The sequence below is a fragment of the Rhinatrema bivittatum genome, chromosome 16 (assembly GCF_901001135.1).
Source record: "Rhinatrema bivittatum chromosome 16, aRhiBiv1.1, whole genome shotgun sequence".
Classification (NCBI taxonomy): domain Eukaryota; kingdom Metazoa; phylum Chordata; class Amphibia; order Gymnophiona; family Rhinatrematidae; genus Rhinatrema; species Rhinatrema bivittatum.
The window spans coordinates 3,528,983-3,547,803 of record NC_042630.1 but is presented as its reverse complement, the minus strand read 5'-3'; the positions used below and the strand labels follow the sequence as shown (position 1 = coordinate 3,547,803).

General features: G+C 55.2%; 3 protein-coding genes across 5 annotated transcripts in view; all 3 read right to left on the bottom strand.

Moving 5' to 3' along the window:
• The window catches only part of EPHA1 (EPH receptor A1), a 33,360-nt gene extending 30,997 nt beyond the window's left edge, over positions 1-2,363 (bottom strand). The window contains exon 1 of one of the 3 annotated variants that reach the window (XM_029579482.1): positions 2,205-2,363. In XM_029579482.1, the coding sequence (XP_029435342.1) occupies positions 2,205-2,283 (79 nt within the window). In that variant the 5' untranslated portion in view covers positions 2,284-2,363. The remainder of the gene's footprint in view (positions 1-2,204) is intronic. The other 2 variants (XM_029579484.1, XM_029579483.1) reach the window with 2 other exon arrangements.
• Positions 2,364-4,302: 1,939 nt separating this feature from the next.
• On the bottom strand, positions 4,303-11,966 carry LOC115078400 (homeobox protein NOBOX-like). The gene is made up of 9 exons (XM_029581308.1): positions 11,807-11,966; positions 9,652-10,411; positions 9,467-9,573; positions 8,015-8,177; positions 7,512-7,528; positions 6,390-6,649; positions 5,175-5,500; positions 4,630-4,938; positions 4,303-4,510 (listed from the first exon to the last, which is right to left on the bottom strand). The coding sequence occupies exons 2-9, from the start codon at positions 9,944-9,946 to the stop codon at positions 4,485-4,487; spliced, it is 1,503 nt and encodes a 500-aa protein (XP_029437168.1). The 5' UTR covers positions 9,947-10,411; positions 11,807-11,966; the 3' UTR covers positions 4,303-4,484.
• A 4,825-nt stretch (positions 11,967-16,791) lies between these two features.
• Positions 16,792-18,821, bottom strand: part of LOC115077981 — a gene marked incomplete in the record, with an annotated part of 27,247 nt that continues 25,217 nt past the window's right edge. Inside the window, 4 exon segments of the mRNA XM_029580479.1 lie at positions 16,792-16,902; positions 17,155-17,227; positions 17,351-17,513; positions 17,623-17,780. Coding sequence (XP_029436339.1) covers positions 17,381-17,513; positions 17,623-17,780 — 291 coding nt within the window.

Genomic DNA, 18,821 nt, shown 5'->3' with positions numbered 1-18,821 from the left:
GGAGCAGCCGTCCCGTCCCTTCCTAGCTCTCTGGGATAGGGGGAGCAGCCGTCCCGTCCCTTCCTAGCTCTCTGGGGTAGGGGGAGCAGCGTCCCGTCCCTTCCTAGCTCTCTGGGGTAGGGGGAGCAGCGTCCCGTCCCTTCCTAGCTCTCTGGGGTAGGGGGAGCAGCGTCCCTTCCCTTCCTAGCTCTCTGGGGTAGGGGGAGCAGCGTCCCTTCCCTTCCTAGCTCTCTGCGGTAGGGGGAGCAGCGTCCCTTCCCTTCCTAGCTCTTTGGGATAGGGGGAGCAACGTCCCTTCCCTTCCTAGCTCTCTGGGATAGGGGGAGCAACGTCCCTTCCCTTCCTAGCTCTCTGGGGTAGGGGGAGCAGCGTCCCTTCCCTTCCTAGCTCTCTGGGGTAGGGGGAGCAGCGTCCCTTCCCTTCCTAGCTCTCTGGGATAGGGGGAGCAGCCGTCCTTCCCTTCCTAGCTCTCTGGATAGGGGGAGCAGCCGTCCCTTCCCTTCCTAGCTCTGTGGGATAGGGGGGAGCAGCGTCCCTTCCCTTCCTAGCTCTCTGGGGTAGGGGGAGCAGCGTCCCTTCCCTTCCTAGCTCTCTGGGGTAGGGGGAGCAGCGTCCCTTCCCTTCCTAGCTCTCTGGGGTAGGGGGAGCAGCGTCCTTCCCTTCCTAGCTCTCTGGGGTAGGGGGAGGCAGCCATCCCTTCCCTTCCTAGCTCTCTGGGATAGGGGGAGCAGCCGTCCCTTCCCTTCCTAGCTCTCTGGGGTAGGGGGAGCAGCGTCCCTTCCCTTCCTAGCTCTCTGGGGTAGGGGGAGCAGCGTCCCTTCCCTTCCTAGCTCTCTGGGGTAGGGGGAGCAGCTGTCCCTTCCCTTCCTAGCTCTCTGGGATAGGGGGAGCAGCCGTCCCTTCCCTTCCTAGCTCTCTGGGGTAGGGGGAGCAGCTGTCCCTTCCCGTCCTAGCTCTCTGGGGTAGGGGGAGCAGCGTCCCTTCCCTTCCTAGCTCTCTGGGGTAGGGGGAGCAGCGTCCCTTCCCTTCCTTGCTTTTAGGGGTAGGGGGAGCAGCCGTCCCTTCCCTTCCTAGCTCTCTGGGGTAGGGGGAGCAGCGTCCCTTCCCTTCCTAGCTCTCTGGGGTAGGGGGAGCAGCGTCCCTTCCCTTCCTAGCTCTCTGGGGTAGGGGGAGCAGCGTCCTTTCCCTTCCTAGCTCTCTGGGGTAGAGGGAGCAGCTGTCCCTTCCCTTCCTAGCTCTCTGGGATAGGGGGAGCAGCCGTCCCTTCCCGTCCTAGCTCTCTGGGGTAGGGGGAGCAGCGTCCCTTCCCTTCCTAGCTCTCTGGGGTAGGGGGAGCAGCTGTCCCTTCCCGTCCTAGCTCTCTGGGGTAGGGGGAGCAGCCGTCCCTTCCCTTCCTAGCTCTCTGGGGTAGGGGGAGCAGCGTCCCTTCCCTTCCTAGCTCTCTGGGGTAGGGGGAGCAGCTGTCCCTTCCCGTCCTAGCTCTCTGGGGTAGGGGGAGCAGCGTCCCTTCCCTTCCTAGCTCTCTGGGGTAGGGGGAGCAGCTGTCCCTTCCCGTCCTAGCTCTCTGGGGTAGGGGGAGCAGCCGTCCCTTCCCGTCCTAGCTCTCTGGGGTAGGGGGAGCAGCCGTCCCTTCCCTTCCTAGCTCTCTGGGGTAGGGGGGAGCAGCTGTCCCTTCCCGTCCTAGCTCTCTGGGGTAGGGGGAGCAGCCGTCCCTTCCCTTCCTAGCTCTCTGGGGTAGGGGAGCAGCGTCCCTTCCCTTCCTAGCTCTCTGGGGTAGGGGGAGCAGCGTCCCTTCCCTTCCTAGCTCTCTGGGATAGAGGGAGCAGCTGTCCCTTCCCGTCCTAGCTCTCTGGGGTAGGGGGAGCAGCCGTCCCTTCCCTTCCTAGCTCTCTGGGGATAGGGGGAGCAGCCGTCCCTTCCCTTCCTAGCTCTCTGGGATAGGGGGGAGCAGCGTCCCTTCCCTTCCTAGCTCTCTGGGATAGGGGGAGCAGCGTCCCTTCCCTTCCTAGCTCTCTGGGATAGGGGGAGCAGCCGTCCCTTCCCTTCCTAGCTCTCTGGGATAGGGGGAGCAGCCGTCCCTTCCCTTCCTAGCTCTCTGGGGTAGGGGGGAGCAGCGTCCCTTCCCTTCCTAGCTCTCTGGGATAGGGGGAGCAGCCGCCCCATCCCTTCCTTGCTTTTAGGGGTAGGGGGAAGTTGTCTCTTACCTTCCTTGCTCTCTGCAGTGGGGGGATAAAGGCACTGGAAGAGCAAAAGACCCCAGGCAGCTGGCAGTCTGCAGTCCATGGCGAGGGTTCCCTTCACCCCCTCTCCTGGCTCACTTCGTTGTCCCCACCTCTCTGCTCCTGACACAGGCCTGTAAGGAAGGTGGAGTCTCCGCACAGCCCTTACCTGCCTTAAAGGGGCAGGTGTGCAGACAGCCCACTTTCTGTCTGGCTGGCAAATATGTGCCTGCCTTAAAGGTTTCTGACCTGAGACTGACTCCACTGGGCTACCATGTAGAGTAAAGGGGCCACCTGCTGTTCATCCAGGGCAAGACAAACTTCTAATAATAATCAGCTTTGGCAGGGCAAGTTTAATGCACACTCCAGAACTGAAGATTAGGATTTAGGCACAGGGAGATAAAGTGACTCCCCTGAGGTCACACACAGAGAGTCAGTGACAGAGCCAGGAATTAGCGCTGAGGCACAGGGAGATAAAGTGACTCCCCTGAGGTCACACTCAGAGGGTCAGTGACAGAGCCGCAGATTAGAGCTGAAGCACAGGGAGGTAAAATGGCTCTGAGGTCTCACACAGAGTCAGTGTCAGAGCCTGGGATTAGAGCTGCAGCACAGGGAGATAAAGTGACTCCCCCAAGGTCACACACAGAGTCAGTGACAGAGCCGGGGATTTGAGCTGAGGCACAGGGAGATAAAGTGACTCCCCTGAGGTCACACAGAGAGAGTCAGTGTCAGAGCCGGGGATTAGAGCTGAGGCACAGGGAGATAAAGTGACTCCCCCTGAGGTCACATACAGAGAATCTGTGACAGAGCCGGGGATTAGAGCTGAGGCACAGGGAGATAAAGTGACTCCCCCAAGGTCACACACAGAGTCAGTGTCAGAGCCGGGGATTAGAGCTGAGGCACAGGGAGCTAAAGTGACTCCCCCAAGGTCACACACAGAGTAAGTGTCAGAGCCGGGGATTAGAGCTGCAGCACAGGGAGATAAAGTGACTCCCCCAAGGTCACACACAGAGTCAGTGACAGAGCCGGGGATTTGAGCTGAGGCACAGGGAGATAAACGGACTCCCCTGAGGTCACACACAGAGAGTCACTGTCAGAGCCGGGGATTAGAGCTGAGGACAGGGAGATAAAGTGACTCCCCCTGAGGTCACATGCAGAGAATCTGTGACAGAGCCGGGGATTAGAGCTGAGGCACAGGGAGATAAAGTGACTCCTCCAGGGTCACACAGAGAGTCAGTGTCAGAGCCGGGGATTAGAGCTGAGGCACAGGGAGATAAACGGACTCCCCTAAGGTCACACACAGAGAGTCAGTGACAGAGCCGGGGATTTGAGCTGAGGCACAGAGAGATAAACGGACTCCCCTGAGGTCACACACACAGAGAGTCAGTGTCAGAGCCGGGGATTAGAGCTGAGGCACAGGGAGATAAAGTGACTCCTCCAGGATCACACAGAGAGTCAGTGACAGAGCTGGGGATTAGAGCTGAGGCACAGGGAGATAAAGTGACTCCCCTGAGGTCACACACAGAGTCAGTGTCAGAGCCGGGGATTAGAGCTAAGGCACAGGGAGATAAAGTGACTCCCCTGAGGTCACACACAGAGAGTCGGTGTCAGAGCTGGGGATTAGAGCTGAGGCACAGGGAGATAAATTGACTCCCCTGAGGTCACATACAGAGAGTCAGTGACAGAGCCGGGGATTAGAGCTGAGGCACAGGGAGATAAAGTGACTCCCCTGAGGTCACACACAGAGAGTCAGTGACAGAGCCAGGGATTAGAGCCGAGGCACAGGGAGATAAAGTGACTCCCCTGAGGTCACACACAGAGAGTCGGTGTCAGAGCTGGGGATTAGAGCTGAGGCACAGGGAGATAAAGTGACTCCCTCAGGGTCACACACAGAGAGTCAGTGACAGAGCCAGGGATTAGAGCTGAGGCACAGGGAGATAAAGTGACTCCCCTGATGTCACACACAGAGAGTCAGTGTCAGAGCCGGGGATTAGAGCTGAGGCACAGCACCCTGCTTTTAGCCAGTAGAGGGAATCTCCTGACTTGGGGACAGAGAGCAGTAATGAGATTGGGCACAGGCAGAGGCTTTTTCCTTTCTTTATTTATAATGCACAGATTGTTCTCCGCAATCTCCCTAAATTTCAGGAACAGCAGCTGGGTGGCACCAGGCTATTCCTCTGTCAACAGAAACATTAAATAAATAAGATCCTCTCTCTTTTGGCAATTCCCGTGAGTGGGCAGCAGGGGTCAGTCTTTCAGCTCTCTTTAGGACTTCACCTCCTGTGTGAAACCTGTAAATGAGAAGAATACTCTTGCTAATTACAACCTCATTCTTTAGGAAGCAGGCGAGGCCGGGGTTATTCCGCCGGCAAATCGGAAAATGGATTCTGGAGGCTGCCGCGGCACTCACCGGTGCTGGTGTCGCTGTCCTGGCTCGTGGCAGCGGCCCCGTGGCTCTCTGGGTAATCCTGCGTCGTGCGGTGGCCGGGAAGGGGCTCCTGCAGAGGTCCCGGCCGCTGGGGCCCCGTGTAGGTCATCGGGACGGGGGGTCTGAGTCGCTGGGCGTAGCAGGGGTGCTGAGGAGGGTTGGAGTTCGGCTGGGGGTAGGTGACCGTATCCGAGGGGTAGAAGGCGCGCTGGTGGAGCTGGCCCCCCCCGTACGGGGGCCCCTGCAGGTACGCGTCGCTCCACGGGACGGACTGGAAGCTTGCGATACCACCTGGGGGGGGTGGGATGGGAAAAACAGAGAGAGTGAGAGAGAGAGAAAGATGGGGGTGAAGGGGGGAAGCACAGAGAGGCAGGGGACCGGAAGAGACAGAGTTTGCTCTTAAAGTGAAATAAAGCATTTGAGACTTTTGCATTTGCTCTCTGCATGCAAATCTCCAGCCCCCCCAGACCCCCGGATCCCCGTGCACTCTCTAACCCCCACGTGAATACACCTGCACCATGGCTCACCCACGCCCCCGCTCTGCTGCAGCAGGAGCTGGCTCCCCGAGTGGTTCTGCACGTAGCCTCTCGCTGGCCCGGCCCCGTAGGTCACCACTCCAGTACTGCTGGAGAGGGTGAGGAAGGTAGGGCTGGGGTCACTGGGAGGGGTGGGGGTCAGGCTGACTCCAGGCTGGAAGTGCAGTGGCAGGCGATGGAACTGGGTCATGGAGTGCTGGGGGTGCTGGGACATCTGGAAGGACCCCCCCTGGTTGACATGGTGATAATACTGGGGTCCCAGTTTGACTGCAGTTCCGAGCTGGTCTTGGTAAGTGCAGAGGGCGGGAGAATTCATCCTGAAAAAAAAAAAAACCCAACAAAAAAAACCTTTTAATACCACAACTTGATACCGAAGGTCGTGCAGCGAGAGCTGACGGCAGTAATGGGACTGGGAGCTGGGTCTGCAATTGTCAGAGCTCCGAGGGACTCCGTTCTAAAGGTCACACAGTGTGAGATATGGTGGCAGCAGTAGGATTTGGAGCTGGGTCTGCAGACATCTCAGCTCTGAGAGATTCCCAGCTCCAGGCCACACAGTGAGAGAGGGAGAGAGAGATGGACCGGAAGCTGGGTTTGCAGGCGTCGGCTCCAAGTGACTCCTTGATGAGGGTAACACCGGTGAGAGCTGACGGCAGTAATGGGACTGGGAGCTGGGTCTGCAATGGTCAGAGCTCCGAGGGACTCCGTTCTGAAGGTCACACAGTGAGATATGGTGGCAGCAGTAGGATTTGGAGCTGGGTCTGCAGACATCTCTGCTCTGAGAGATTCCCAGCTCCAGGCCACACAGTGAGAGAGGGAGAGAGAGATGGGACCGGAAGCTGGGTTTGCAGGTGTCGGCTCCAAGTGACTCCTTGATGAGGGTAACAACCGTGAGAGCTGGTGGCAGCAATGGGATTGGGAGCTGGGTCTGCAATTGTCAGAGCTCCGAGGGACTCCGTTCTGAAGGTGACACAGTGAGATATGGTGGCAGCAGTAGGATTTGGAGCTGGGTCTGCAGACATCTCAGCTCTGAGAGATTCCCAGCTCCAGGCCACACAGTGAGAGAGGGAGAGAGAGATGGGACCGGAAGCTGGGTTTGCAGGCGTCGGCTCCAAGTGACTCCTTGATGAGGGTAACACCGGGAGAGCTGGTGGCAGCAATGGGATTGGGAGGGGAAATCTGCCGAGGTGAAATCATTGAAGCCCATACCCTGAATTCTGAAGACTGTAGGTGAAAACTTCACTCCCTGCACCTGCGCTGTCCTGCACGGGTGGGGTGCTAGTGTTCTCAGGCGTGTCCAGCAGCAGTGCGGGCATGACGTGGCCTCCAGGGTTGAATGCCACAGTCACAGGCAGGGTGGCCCGGCGGATCGGTGGTGGACTATGGAACGTGGGCAAGTACTCTGGCCGGCCCTGTGCGGACAGCGGTCCCCATCCCCGAGGGAGTCGCCGGCGCCGTCCCGCCAGGAGCTGCGAGAGGAGAGAGACATACACGGGCTTAATCAAAGTCTATCCTATCATCCTCGACAGTAACCCCCTGGCCCTGCGGAGAGGAAACGTCTCTGCTTCAGGCCGCAGCCGGGGCCAAGCTACGGAGGAGGTCGTGGACCCCGGGGGTCTGGGTTACCTCCCAGGCTCACGGCTCCGGCTGGCTTTGGGTTGTCAGTGAACCAGAGGGTCAGTCCTGGTCTTTGCCACACCCAGGGACCCCCCCCCCCCCCCAGACCGAAATTCTCTTAACAAAATGCCAAACTGCAAGTCCGCAAAAGTGACCAAAACTGGGCCTGTTTCAGCCCATCCCCGACGATGACCTGGAAGGGCCAAACCGCCCAGAGATGTGTGGGTGCGATTAGCCCAGCGAGAGACCTGCTGTGCTTTCTGTAAAAAAAAAAAAAAAAAAAAGCCTAATTAGCAGTAGCTTTGGTGCACCACAGAAAGCCTTGAGTTATAAAAGTGTGGCGGAGGCTTAGTATATCTTAAGTTTTCTCCGGAGACAATACAGCCTTAATTAGTGGTAACTGTGGTAAAGGCCTAGCAGGTTTTTCAGTGAAACTGAAGCCTTGTCGCTAGTAAATACAGCACAGAGGCAGAAAGGGATACGGACGACCCTAGCTCTGAGAGACAGGAATTGGCCTTATTTCCAGGACTTCCAGTGAGATGTATCTGGATACATTTGCTTACCTGAAAAAGACAGAAGTTTACCAGCCCTGGTCTAGTACATTTCTGAGTGTGATAAGGCTTAAGCAATAGTAAGTGTGCTAGAGGCCTAGTACATTTTTTGAGAGAAACGAAGCCCACTTAGTAGTAAACGTGGCAAAGACCTTCAGCTTACATCAGTGTGGCAGAGGCCTATTAAAATTTAGAGAAACCCTGAAGCCTGATCTCCAGCAGACAAGGCCTAGAAGGGTCAGGGAGGAAGGAAGGTAGGAAGGAGTCGTTTCAGGGTCAACCCCGAGCCGACTCCTTCCCACAACACACTCACCCAGCGTTGAAAGGTGTGGTGTGGCGCTCGACTGCGTGCAGGAGGGGCCGAGGACGCTGCTGAAGCCCCCGGCCTCCATTTTCAGAATGGCGGACTGTGCCCCAGGCATGACGCCAGCAGTAACCGGCATCATCGACGAGCTGAGCAGAAACAGACAGGCCACTAAAGAACTATAAAGTAAGCAAAGCCCAATCCCCACCTCCCAGCACCAAATCATAAGCTTCCCAACGCAAACATTAAAACCCCCGACACCGCCTTCCCAACACAAAACCCAAAAAAACTGCACGTATGCAAGGTATCCGTGTGGGGTAGGAGAGGAAGGGTGCCCTGCCTTCAGGGAGGCCTGCGCTCACCCGCGTTACCACCTCCGGTGCCCGCCATGAGCGGCATGGCCGCGTAGGATCCCTGCGTCGTGGGCAGCGAGAGCGTGGCAGCAGCCGTCGGGTATTTCCGGTTCCCCTTCAGAGACGTCTTCTCCACTTTGCGCCACTTCGCCCGGCGGTTTTGAAACCAGACCTGAATCAAAAAAAAAAAAAGAAAGAGAGACTGTCCAAGAGAGAGAGAGAGGAGAGAGGTAGGGTGGGGAGGAGAGACCATAGAGAGTGACAGAGAGAGGCAGTCACGCATCCTCAGAAAAGCGAAGCTACGGTCACCGTTCACTTTTCCCCGCGTCTCCTCCCGCTCCCACAAGCTCCCCGGTTAAGCCTCAACAACCGTTCAGGCATCCGAATTTCTGTAAGGCCTCCATTTCCTCTTTAAATCTGTTTTTTGTGCAAGATCCGGCAGCAGAGATTTGTGATCTGACCATACGTACACACACACACACACACACACACACACACACACACACGTTCTTCTGTCCTGGAAGCCTCTTCCACCAAAATGGCGGCTTTATTCTGCGCCTCTTCACTGTTGTTTTTGGGAACAAGGACTTCTTTTCTGATAAATGGGCAGCTGGTCGGTGTCTTTCGGTGATGACATGACACACCTTCCCCTCTCCCCCAACGTTTGTGGTAATGCTATCAGGTCAGACCTGATCCATGACAGTTAGGCAGTCAACCTGCAGGCAGCCATTTTTTATGGGTTGGGTGAACGGGGCACCAGTGATGGGACATTGTGCCTCTGTTTCTTTTAAGCTCTCAGGTATGTGGTAGGCATGAACCAAGAAGTTGGGTTTTTTTTTTTTGTTGTTTTAAAAAAAGTAATTAAAGCCACGCTGTTTCATTGCCTTATATTGCAATGGGGGGGGAAAAAAATAAATATATATATATTATGATCAGTGACTTCTACAGTACAACAAAATGGCCGCCAACCTGTTAACCAGATTCCACATTAAAAGTTTAACTTAAAATACTGGTAAAATGTAAAACATTAAACACAAAGCTACATTATGAGTTGGTGATAAAGCTGCCAAGTGCGACAGTTTCTGGAAGGAGGATTCGGGAACAGTTCCTGTTTTGCCTGCTTCCATTATGACGTCTGTAGTCTCCCATCATCCCCAAATCTTCCATCTGAGATCGGAAGAGCAGGTGTCAAACAACCCGGGACTGGACTCCCTCCAGACACCAGGGCATAACAGTCTGCACTGAGGGCTCTCAGCCGGGTCAGTGACCAACAAGACTTTGCAGGTCACCAGGGATGGGCCGAGCCGGTCCTGGTTCTAATCTCCCCATGCGTCTATGGGGAGATCCTGTGGTGGTAAAACCGGGCCCGGCTCGGCCCATTTCTAGCACCATCTGGGGGAGCACAGGGTCCCTGGAGTAAGGATGGAGAGATCACGACGCATGGGAGGGGGCAGAACTGACCATGATTCTCTGCGGGGTCACGCCAACGCTGGCTGCGATCTCGCTCCGCCTCTCGCTGTCCGGGTAGTGGTCCTCGTGGAACATTCTCTCCAGCTCCTCCAGCTGGTCTGAAAGAGGGAGGGTGCACGTCAAGACTGCAGCCTTTATTAGCCCCTCCTCAGGGGGTGCCTCCTCCCAGTCCTTACCAGTGCTGTAGAGGGTCCGCGTCTTCTTCTTGGCGGGCTGATGCTGGCCCAGCTCTCCGGCCTCCTCCTGCGACTGCTTGTCCTCCTTCTCCGCTCCGTGGCCCGGCCCCGTGGCCTCGTACAGGAAGGAGGAGAGGTGGAAGGGCCGTCTCGTGGTGGCGGACGCGGCGGCACACCGAGCCGATCTCCGGGTGCCCAGGCCGGCGCTCACCTTCAGATTGACCGGCTGGAACTGGGCGAGGCCGAAGGGGCCCTCGCAGTGCTCGGTGGAGCGGGGCCCCGGCTCCCGCTCCATCCGCTTCTCCTGGAATTCGGCAGAAGAGCTGTAAAACGCCTGAATGGGGGCACTCCTGCTCCCCGGAGGATTCTCCAGGGCCCGCCAACAGGGGCCTTGAGACCGGCCCCATCTCTGCAAAGAAGCCGGGGGCCCCCCGCCCACAGATGGCAACAAAGTTCACCCGGCAGCCCCCCTGGGGGCCGGCCCCTGCCTCCTGCCCCGCGGCTTCTGTCACTTCCACCAGGCAGTAGTCCCCCTGGGGGGAGCTCAGGGTCTCCGGCTCCCCTCCCGCCCCCACGTCGTTCTCGATGATGACGGTGCGGAAGGGGGGCAGGCCCCTGCCAGCTCCCTCGCCGGACTCCACATCCGACACTTCCGTGTGCTCCTCGTGCGACTCCGCATCCGTCAGGTGCTCGCTGCACACCAGGGGGTCGCTCCTATGCCCCCCCTCTTTCACGGCTCTGTGGCCCTTCTCGGCCGCACCTGTAGCAGGGAAACCAACAGGGAACTGTGGTTAGGTCGTCTCGGAGGAGAACCAGGGACGAAACAGCAGGACTGAGGTACATGGCTGCAGCTCTGCACGAGTATACGGGAGTGAGGGGGAGGGCAGGGATCCTTAGTACTGGAATAACTGCAGGGCAGGAGTGAGGTGCACGGGCAGCGCTGTGAGTGTGAGTGTGCGGGGTTTCAGTACTGCAGTAACAGTGTGCTGCAGGGCAGGAGTGAGGTGCACGGGCAGTGCTGGGAGTGTGCGGGGGTCTCAGTGCTGCAGGGCAGGAGTGAGGTGCACGGGCAGTGCTGGGAGTGTGCGGGGGTCTCAGTGCTGCAGGGCAGGAGTGAGGTGCACGGGCAGTGCTGGGAGTGTACGGGGGGTCTCAGTGCTGCAGGGCAGGAGTGAGGTGCACGGGCAGTGCTGGGAGTGTGCGGGGGTCTCAGTGCTGCAGGGCAGGAGTGAGGTGCACGGGCAGTGCTGGGAGTGTGCGGGGGGTCTCAGTGCTGCAGGGCAGGAGTGAGGTGCACGGGCAGTGCTGGGAGTGTGCGGGGGGTCTCAGTGCTGCAGGGCAGGAGGGAGGTGCACGGGCAGTGCTGGGAGTGTGCGGGGGTCTCAGTGCTGCAGGGCAGGAGTGAGGTGCACGGGCAGTGCTGGGAGTGTGCGGGGGTCTCAGTGCTGCAGGGCAGGAGTGAGGTGCACGGGCAGTGCTGGGAGTGTGCGGGGGTCTCAGTGCTGCAGGGCAGGAGTGAGGTGCACGGGCAGTGCTGTGTGTGAGTGTGTGAGGGTCTCACACACTCACACACTGGAATAGCAGGGGGTGCTGCAGGGCAGGAGTGAGGTGCACGGGCAGCTTCTCATGTGAGGGACTTATCCCAGGGTCACATATAGCGACGAGATGTTCCCAACGTGCGTCGGTATAGAAATGCCACTAAATAAATAAATAAACATAAAGCCCCTGCTCCAGGATCCTCTCTATCCACCAATCCAGGAACAGGCAACGCTTGAACCTAAGGTGAATCAAAGTGCAAAGTTTGCAGCTGATCCCTAACTCGCGGGCAGGCTGATCTAGAAATAATCAGCGGATAACTGAGGCAAACATTTAATAAGCGGGGGGGGGGGGGGGGGGGGGGGGGGGAAGGAAATCAGCCGCCCCCCACCCCTGCAATCGCCATGCACGGGGAACCATCGCATTTCCAGCAAAGGGAGGGGGGGGCTCGGGGGAAGGGGTGCAAATCCCCCAAATTGCTGCGATTGCCTTTCCAGCCTCCACTGATTAATGGCGTCATCAGCTCATCAGCTCCCCTTGATGGGGGTCATTGGCCTGTAATTGGGCTGATTTGGGGGTGATTGCTGGGGGGGGGGGGGGCTTTGCAGCCTCTCTTTACCTATTTGCAGGCCTCTCTCCTCCTCCTCTGCAGCCTCCATCCCTCCTCCTGTCCCCTTCTCTGCTGGGGGCTCTCTCTAACGCCTTTCTTCCATGCACTTTTTGGGGCACAGCTGTCCGCGGGCCCTTCCACGGGGAGTTTCCTTTTGGGGGTGGGGGGAGATGGGGGGGGGGGGGTTATGAATCTGTGTTCTGGGTAGGGAGGGGGGTTAATGATTCTCTTCTGGTTTGCAGGGCGTTGTGGGGGGGTCCTGTAGGCAGCCAGACAAGGGGGCAGCGAGAGGGTTTGGCTCGGGGGGAACTGAGAGGAGAGGCTGCTGTGACTTCCCCTCTGCATTTCCCCCTCCTCTGAGCTGGAGGCTGAGTGGTTCGGTCCGGGTCAGGTTCTGGTGCTGGTCATCAGCTGGGGCCGGGGCACCTGGCGTGAGAAGCAGGGCCCAGGCAAGAGAGCCCAGCCAGGAAGCGAGGACTCTGCAATGCCCCGAGAATCTGCGAGGCAGGGAGCAGGTGCAAACGCACGCAACGCGGGGAGAGAGTGCGCAAGCCTGCGCGCTGATCGCAGGAGACGTGCAAAAGGCTGCAACGCGCACTCTGTGGAGCGCAGGGAGTAGATAATTTGCCCTGTGCTAATCGTGAGCAGTTGGCACTGGAAGCGCTGTCTTGGATGCGGTATAATGGAGGTTAATAGGCGCTGGAAGGCATGTCTGAAGGTTCTGGGAGGGATGTCTCTTATAGTGTACAGAAGAAGGTAATAAGTGCAGGGAAGGATATCTCTTATGGTGCATGGTAGAAATTAATAGGGTGTGTGCAGAAGTTAATAGGCACTCTGAGGGATGTCTCTTATGGTGTGTGCAGAACTTAATAGGCACTCTGAGGGATGTCTCTTACGGTGTGTATAGAAGTTAATAGGCACTCTGAGGGATGTCTCTTACGGTGTGTACAGAAGTTAATAGGCACTCTGAGGGATGTCTCTTATGGTGTGAGCAGAAGTTAATAGGCACTCTGAGGGATGTCTCTTACGGTGTGTATAGAAGTTAATAGGCACTCTGAGGGATGTCTCTTACGGTGTGTACAGAAGTTAATAGGCACTCTGAGGGATGTCTCTTATGGTGTGTACAGAAGTTAATAGGTGCTGGGAGTGCTGTCTCTTACGGTGCGTACAGACGTTAATAGGCACTCTGAGGGATGTCTCTTACGGCAGGTACAGAAGTTAATAGGTGCTGGGAGTGCTGTCTCTGATGGCGTATAACACAGGTTTCTTACTATGTCTTTTTGTCTGCAGGGTGGATGCAGAGCTGATGACCTGTTAGGCCTGTCCTGGGCCCCCGCTATGGTCAGTCTGATGTCCGTGCTGCTTCACTATTCCCTCCGTCAGCATTCCTTTGGAAAGGGGAGTCTCTCAGTGTAGGAAGAAGCTTGGTAACTGTCACACCCCAAAGGCCCGCAGGGACAATCTCATAATAAAGATGGCTTCTGCCCCTTAGGTCTGAGGGGTGAGGGACCTTTGTTTCTGTCTTTTATTGAGATAAACTGACCCTCCCCATGGACATTTTTACCTGAGAATCTTGGGCTTTAATGGTAAGCGGCCAGAAACAGCTGCAGGACTGTGACATTGAAGGTCGCATGGCCTATGGGAAGCCGAGGAACGGCCCCTCGCGTGCATGAGGCTACTTGAGGGCCTGGTGGCCAAGCCCATGGGATCTAAGGATGGCCTTTGGCAGTGGGAGTGCAGGACGGCTGGGTCTTCATGTCCACTTTACCATGCTAAGGAGACTCGACCATCTGGGCTCTTTATTTTGCTTGATAGACTTGTGGAAGAGGCTTTAGAGGTATAGACGTTGGCCACTAAGGATCTCTTTACCCACCCAGTGCCTGTCTGCTCTCCTGCCACAGACCTTACTCAATTTTTGGTATTAATGGTGGGGGAAAAGGAAGGCGGGGATGAGAACGGGGTAGGCAGGTAATAACTCATGGCCCTTATTTGCTGACATCTAGACCTCTTCCCCTGCCCTCTGCTCCTGAAGCCCCTTTGAGTCCACGTGTGCTGGAAGTCTGTTCCAGGTGTCCACCACCCTCGGGCTCACGTTCCTTCCGAGCCCCCTCTCTTCGGTGTACTATGATGGCCCTTTTCCTTCTGGTCCCTTACGGAAGCCTGCTAGCCATTTCAGTGTTTGTATCCCATCTCCCTTCCTCACTTCTTCTAGAGAATATGTCCTTAACTCTCTCATGTCTAGTACAGGCCGTGCACTGTTTTGGTGGTCTCCCTTTCATCTGCCTCTACCTTGTCAATGTCCTTTTTGTACATATGGTCTTTGCTACGTTTTCCTGCCTTTTCCCTCCATCTGTTTTGCATAGTTTTGTTTGCAGTCTGTCGTCATGGTTGAAGAAGAGGTTACAAGATAATCGGACAAGTTCTGGGAGTGAACAAAGCCCTGGTCACAGGTCACCATCAGCCCTGGTAAAATGGGACAGGAGCCTGTGCTACTGCACAGATCTAGCAGCGGAGGCTCCAGACTGCGGATGTAGGCCTCCTTGATTGAACCCCCTTAGAGGAAGGCTGTCTTCTCTCAGAGCTCCTGAAATCACGGAGGCTACAACCCTGAACAGCTCGAAAAGTAAATTGGCCTCAAAACTTGGTGGATGCTAATCTAGGAATATAAAACGACCTCCCCATTCGGGGTCAGAAAGAATCCATTTGTAATTGTGCAGCATCCCCAGCCCAGCTGGAGAGCAGAAGACCATGGGGCTGGCTTTCTCTCTGCTTTGCTAACTCCCAACCCTCCTCTCTGTCCCAGGACTTAAGGATCCAACCCATAATCGCTCCACAGCCGGTTCTTCAACTTTCTTCATGACTGCCCTCTGTCTGGCAAGCTTCCAGTATCCCTTCCCATTCACACAACCTCTCTCTTTTTTGACAATTAAGGGCGAGGTTTTGAGGTACACCTGTATCAAAGGTCATGTGTACGTTTAAATTTATATTCTTAAAGTAGCTGTAAGGCCCTCCATTTTGAGAAGCAAATGCCTGTGTCTAGAAGAAGGGTCTTTCCCCTTCCCCTGTTGTGAGCAGTGGCTGAGAGGCCCCAGTTCCCTTTGGTGACCTTGCGCAAGTCACTGTGGATTGGAAGCTCTTTTGAGCAAGGACTTATCGTACCTAAATGGCGAGGGCTGTTGTGCAACGCCGCATTCATCAAGTAGCGCTATAAAGTAAGTAGCATTACTTCCACATATCTTTAAAAATTGCAACACAGGTGCGAGGGAGGCGATGAGGCAATTCAACCGAAACAAGAACCAGAGCACACAGAGAGGGGGATTAAATAATAAAACCAAACCAAAATGTAGGTATCCACATTTAATTGGAAAGTTCAAAGCTCCAGCATTTGCTGTAGAATCAAAGTGCATTTCGTGGTCTGATGTATCCAAAAACATCTGGAATTCTTAATTTCTGTGGTCTTCAAAGTACATGATCAGTGTCATGGCGTCCAGTCCTGGAACGTAATTATTCCTTGACTCCTGGCCTGCCTCCCACCCCAGCACACACCCACATCTCCTCAGATGGGCAGGGGTAGAGCCGCCGGTGCAGGGAGGGTCCTGTTGGCGTCCCATGACTTTTGGAGGACAGCACACGGGTTGGGAGGGGGCTGGGTGGAGGGAAGCAGGTGTCAGTCACATGGGTCAGACCATGATGGTTAGTGGGTTTCAGTCCTCCCCTAGGGTAGGGAGAAGGCACCCGGCCTGGAAATACGATCTGACCCACAGTAGCATAAACTGTCATGGCAGGAATCAGTCACTGTAGATAAGGAGGAGTTGGGGAGTGCATTCTGCAAAGAAAAGGAGGGGAAAGCTTTTGGAATCCTTCTGAGGAAGGGCAATGGCGAGCTAGGAAATGGAGGATGATGTTCTTGATGAGATAAGAGGTAGAGTTGCTTCCTGTGGGGGAGGTGTGGGGTGGCTTCCCTTATAGAGATAAGGATGGGGGGAAAGGGGACCCTCATAGAGTTCCTGATGAGACTTCCTGTTTCTGAAGGCACAGGAACAAATTTATTTGGTCGTTGAGGGACGTTGCGTCTCCTCCATAGGCTTCTAGGGTGATAGACAGGAATTCATTTCTTCACCATGGTAATAAGAAACTGATACTCCTGGTTCTTTCACTAACATGTTTCCATAGCAACACTGTGGCAGCAGTAACAGGAAGTGATCCATTTCTTTCCTCCATCATGTTCCTATGGCAAAACAATGGAAGAGGTGACAGGAAGAGACTTCTCCTGTTGCTTCTTATGTTTCCATGGTGACAGGAGGCGGGCTCCTGCTGTTCTTCCTTTGGTTTTCCATGGCGACAGGGCCCAGGAAACAGCAGACAGGAAGTGACCTCACTCCTACTTCCAACGCATTGGGAGCAGGTTGGCCTTGGCGTTCTGGATGCGCTGCTCCTCCTTCAGGTTGCGTAGGCGCACGTGCTTACTGGAGATGGCCTCGACGTGGCAGAGCGGGAACCAGCCGCGATCACTGTCAGAGAGACGCACGCCCTCCAGCCATCCTGTGGGGTGGAGAATAGTGGAGAGTGTTAGTGCCAACCCACCCTCGCACCCAAGACTCAGCTTTCCTGCTGCTGCAGACATATCACTGGAAAGGTGGTGAGGCCACAGGCCTTCGTCCTCTCACAGTACTCTAGGGTGCCAGAGTGGTAGAGGGTCGAGGGGGCTAGGTGGCCAGTGCTTGATCCTCAAAAACTGACATGGCCATCGGTTAGCCACAAGCTTGTAAGCACATCCTGTGGAAACCATAACAACCCTACAGCCACCAACTCTCATTGGTCGATGACCTTACTACAATAGAAATTTCAGAAGCCAGGGGCAAGCATGAAAACAGATGTTTTTTCCACCATCTTTCCATATGTACGTGGCTAAATGGCCAATGGGATTGAGAAGGATTCCCTGCACCCATCTGATGCGTTCATGGAATTAATGGAAATGATTACGTCACTGGAATTCATACCGTCGTTGCTTTCCTGCGTCACCATGACAACGTCGGCTTTCTCCAGCGAGATTTCGTCATTTTCACGGGCTTTGTAGGGTTTCAAGCACTGGACCTGAGGGTAGTCTGAAGAGGAGAGAGTGCAGGGGTAAAAAGTGTCATGCGAAGAATGCCAGGCAGACAGACGGATACAAGGGAAGAAAAAGAGAGAAATATGCACTGAGAGGGAGACAGACAGAGGGATCCATACCAGACATGGCACTTGGTTACTGCAAACCGTACTTAGGAGCAATGTATTGCTGTCTCTTTGCTTTCTCTGCCCTCCGTCCAAGGCCCTGTGTCCCCGGCGGGCAGCAGACACCCAGGGTGCAGCCTTACCGTGACATGCCAGAAAATCTGTCTCCATCCTGGTCGGGGGAGAGAGCCGAGATCCAGCGCAAGCTTCTCGCTCCTGGAACGAAGGATGAGAGCGCTGAGCAGGCGCAGTGAGAGGTGTTTGGTAAGGAGAGGACGCTATCATGGCTCGGGTGTACTCTGCCACCTCCCTCCCCTTCCAGCCCATGGCCACACTCACTGGGTCTCTGTGCGGAAGAGGAACTCCACCTTACGGCCCTGATTGTTCCTCCAGCAGGAAGAGACGGAAGAGGTTCTTATGGGCTGAATGAAGCTTCATCTCGCACCTCTCCACACGCACCTTGGAGGAGCGGGCATGATCAAAAACGAGGAAGCGACCGCCGCTGGAGGGGAAGGAGAGTTAAAAAAAAAAAAAAAAAAAAGACTCAATACCACGTGTTTATTCTGGGGGAAGGAGGGAGGAAGGGGGCAGTTTCTGGGAAGGGTACTCACTCCCGCCGGCGGGACAGCAGCAGGCAGTCATTGAAGAGGTGCAGGTAGATGGGCCGCGTGATTAACTTCCACTTGAAGCTGAGGGAGGTGTTGTATTCCAGATTCAGCAGCTCCCCGTGTTTCACCAGCTTTCGAGACTGGGAGATGAGCGGGCAGATCTGCAGGCAGGGAGAGAAAAATGAACATAAGGAATTGCCATGCTGGGTCAGACCAAGGGTCCATCAAGCCCAGCATCCTGTTTCCAACAGAGGCCAAACCAGGCCACAAGAACCTGGCAATTACCCAAACACTAAGAAGATCCCATGCTACTGATGCAATTAATAGCAGTGGCTATTCCCTAAGTATAATTGACTAATAGCCGTTAATGGACTTCTCCTCCAAGAACTTATCCAAACCTTTTTTGAACCCAGCTACTTTAATACAGTGGTCGGGGCAAGGCATGGGATGTCAGGAATGAAGTAATTCAGTCCTGGTCCTTATACAATCCTCCCGCTACATTCTGGGATGTGCATTTCCTTCATACCTTGACTTGTCCTGAATGAAATGCTGGTGCCATCACAGAAAGACCTTGGCTTTTCCTTCCATAGACTTCAATGGCATTAACCTCCTAACCACATCATTCTCCTCCGTAGACTTCAATGATATCAACCTCCTAACCACTTCATTCTCCTCCGTAGACTACAATGGTATCCCCCTCCTATCCACATCATTCATCTCCATAGACTATAAAGGTATCCCCCTCCTATCCACATCATTCATCTCCATAGACTACAATGGTATCCCCCTCCTATCCACATCATTCATCCCCATAGACTACAATGGTATCCCCCTCCTATCCACATCATTCATCTCCATAGACTATAAAGGTATCCCCCTCCTATCCACATCATTCATCTCCATAGACTATAAAGGTATCCGCCTTCTATCCACATCATTCACCTCCATAGACTACAATGGTATCCCCCTCCTATCCACATCATTCATCTCCATAGACTATAAAGGTATCCGCCTTCTATCCACATCATTCACCTCCATAGACTTCAATGGTATCACCCTCCTAATCACATCATTCACTTCCATAGACTTCAATGGTATCTCCCTCTTAACCACGTCATTCCCCTCCGTAGACTTCAATGGTATCTCCCTCCTAACCACTTCATTCTCCTCCGTAGACTTCAATGATATCACTCTCCTAATCC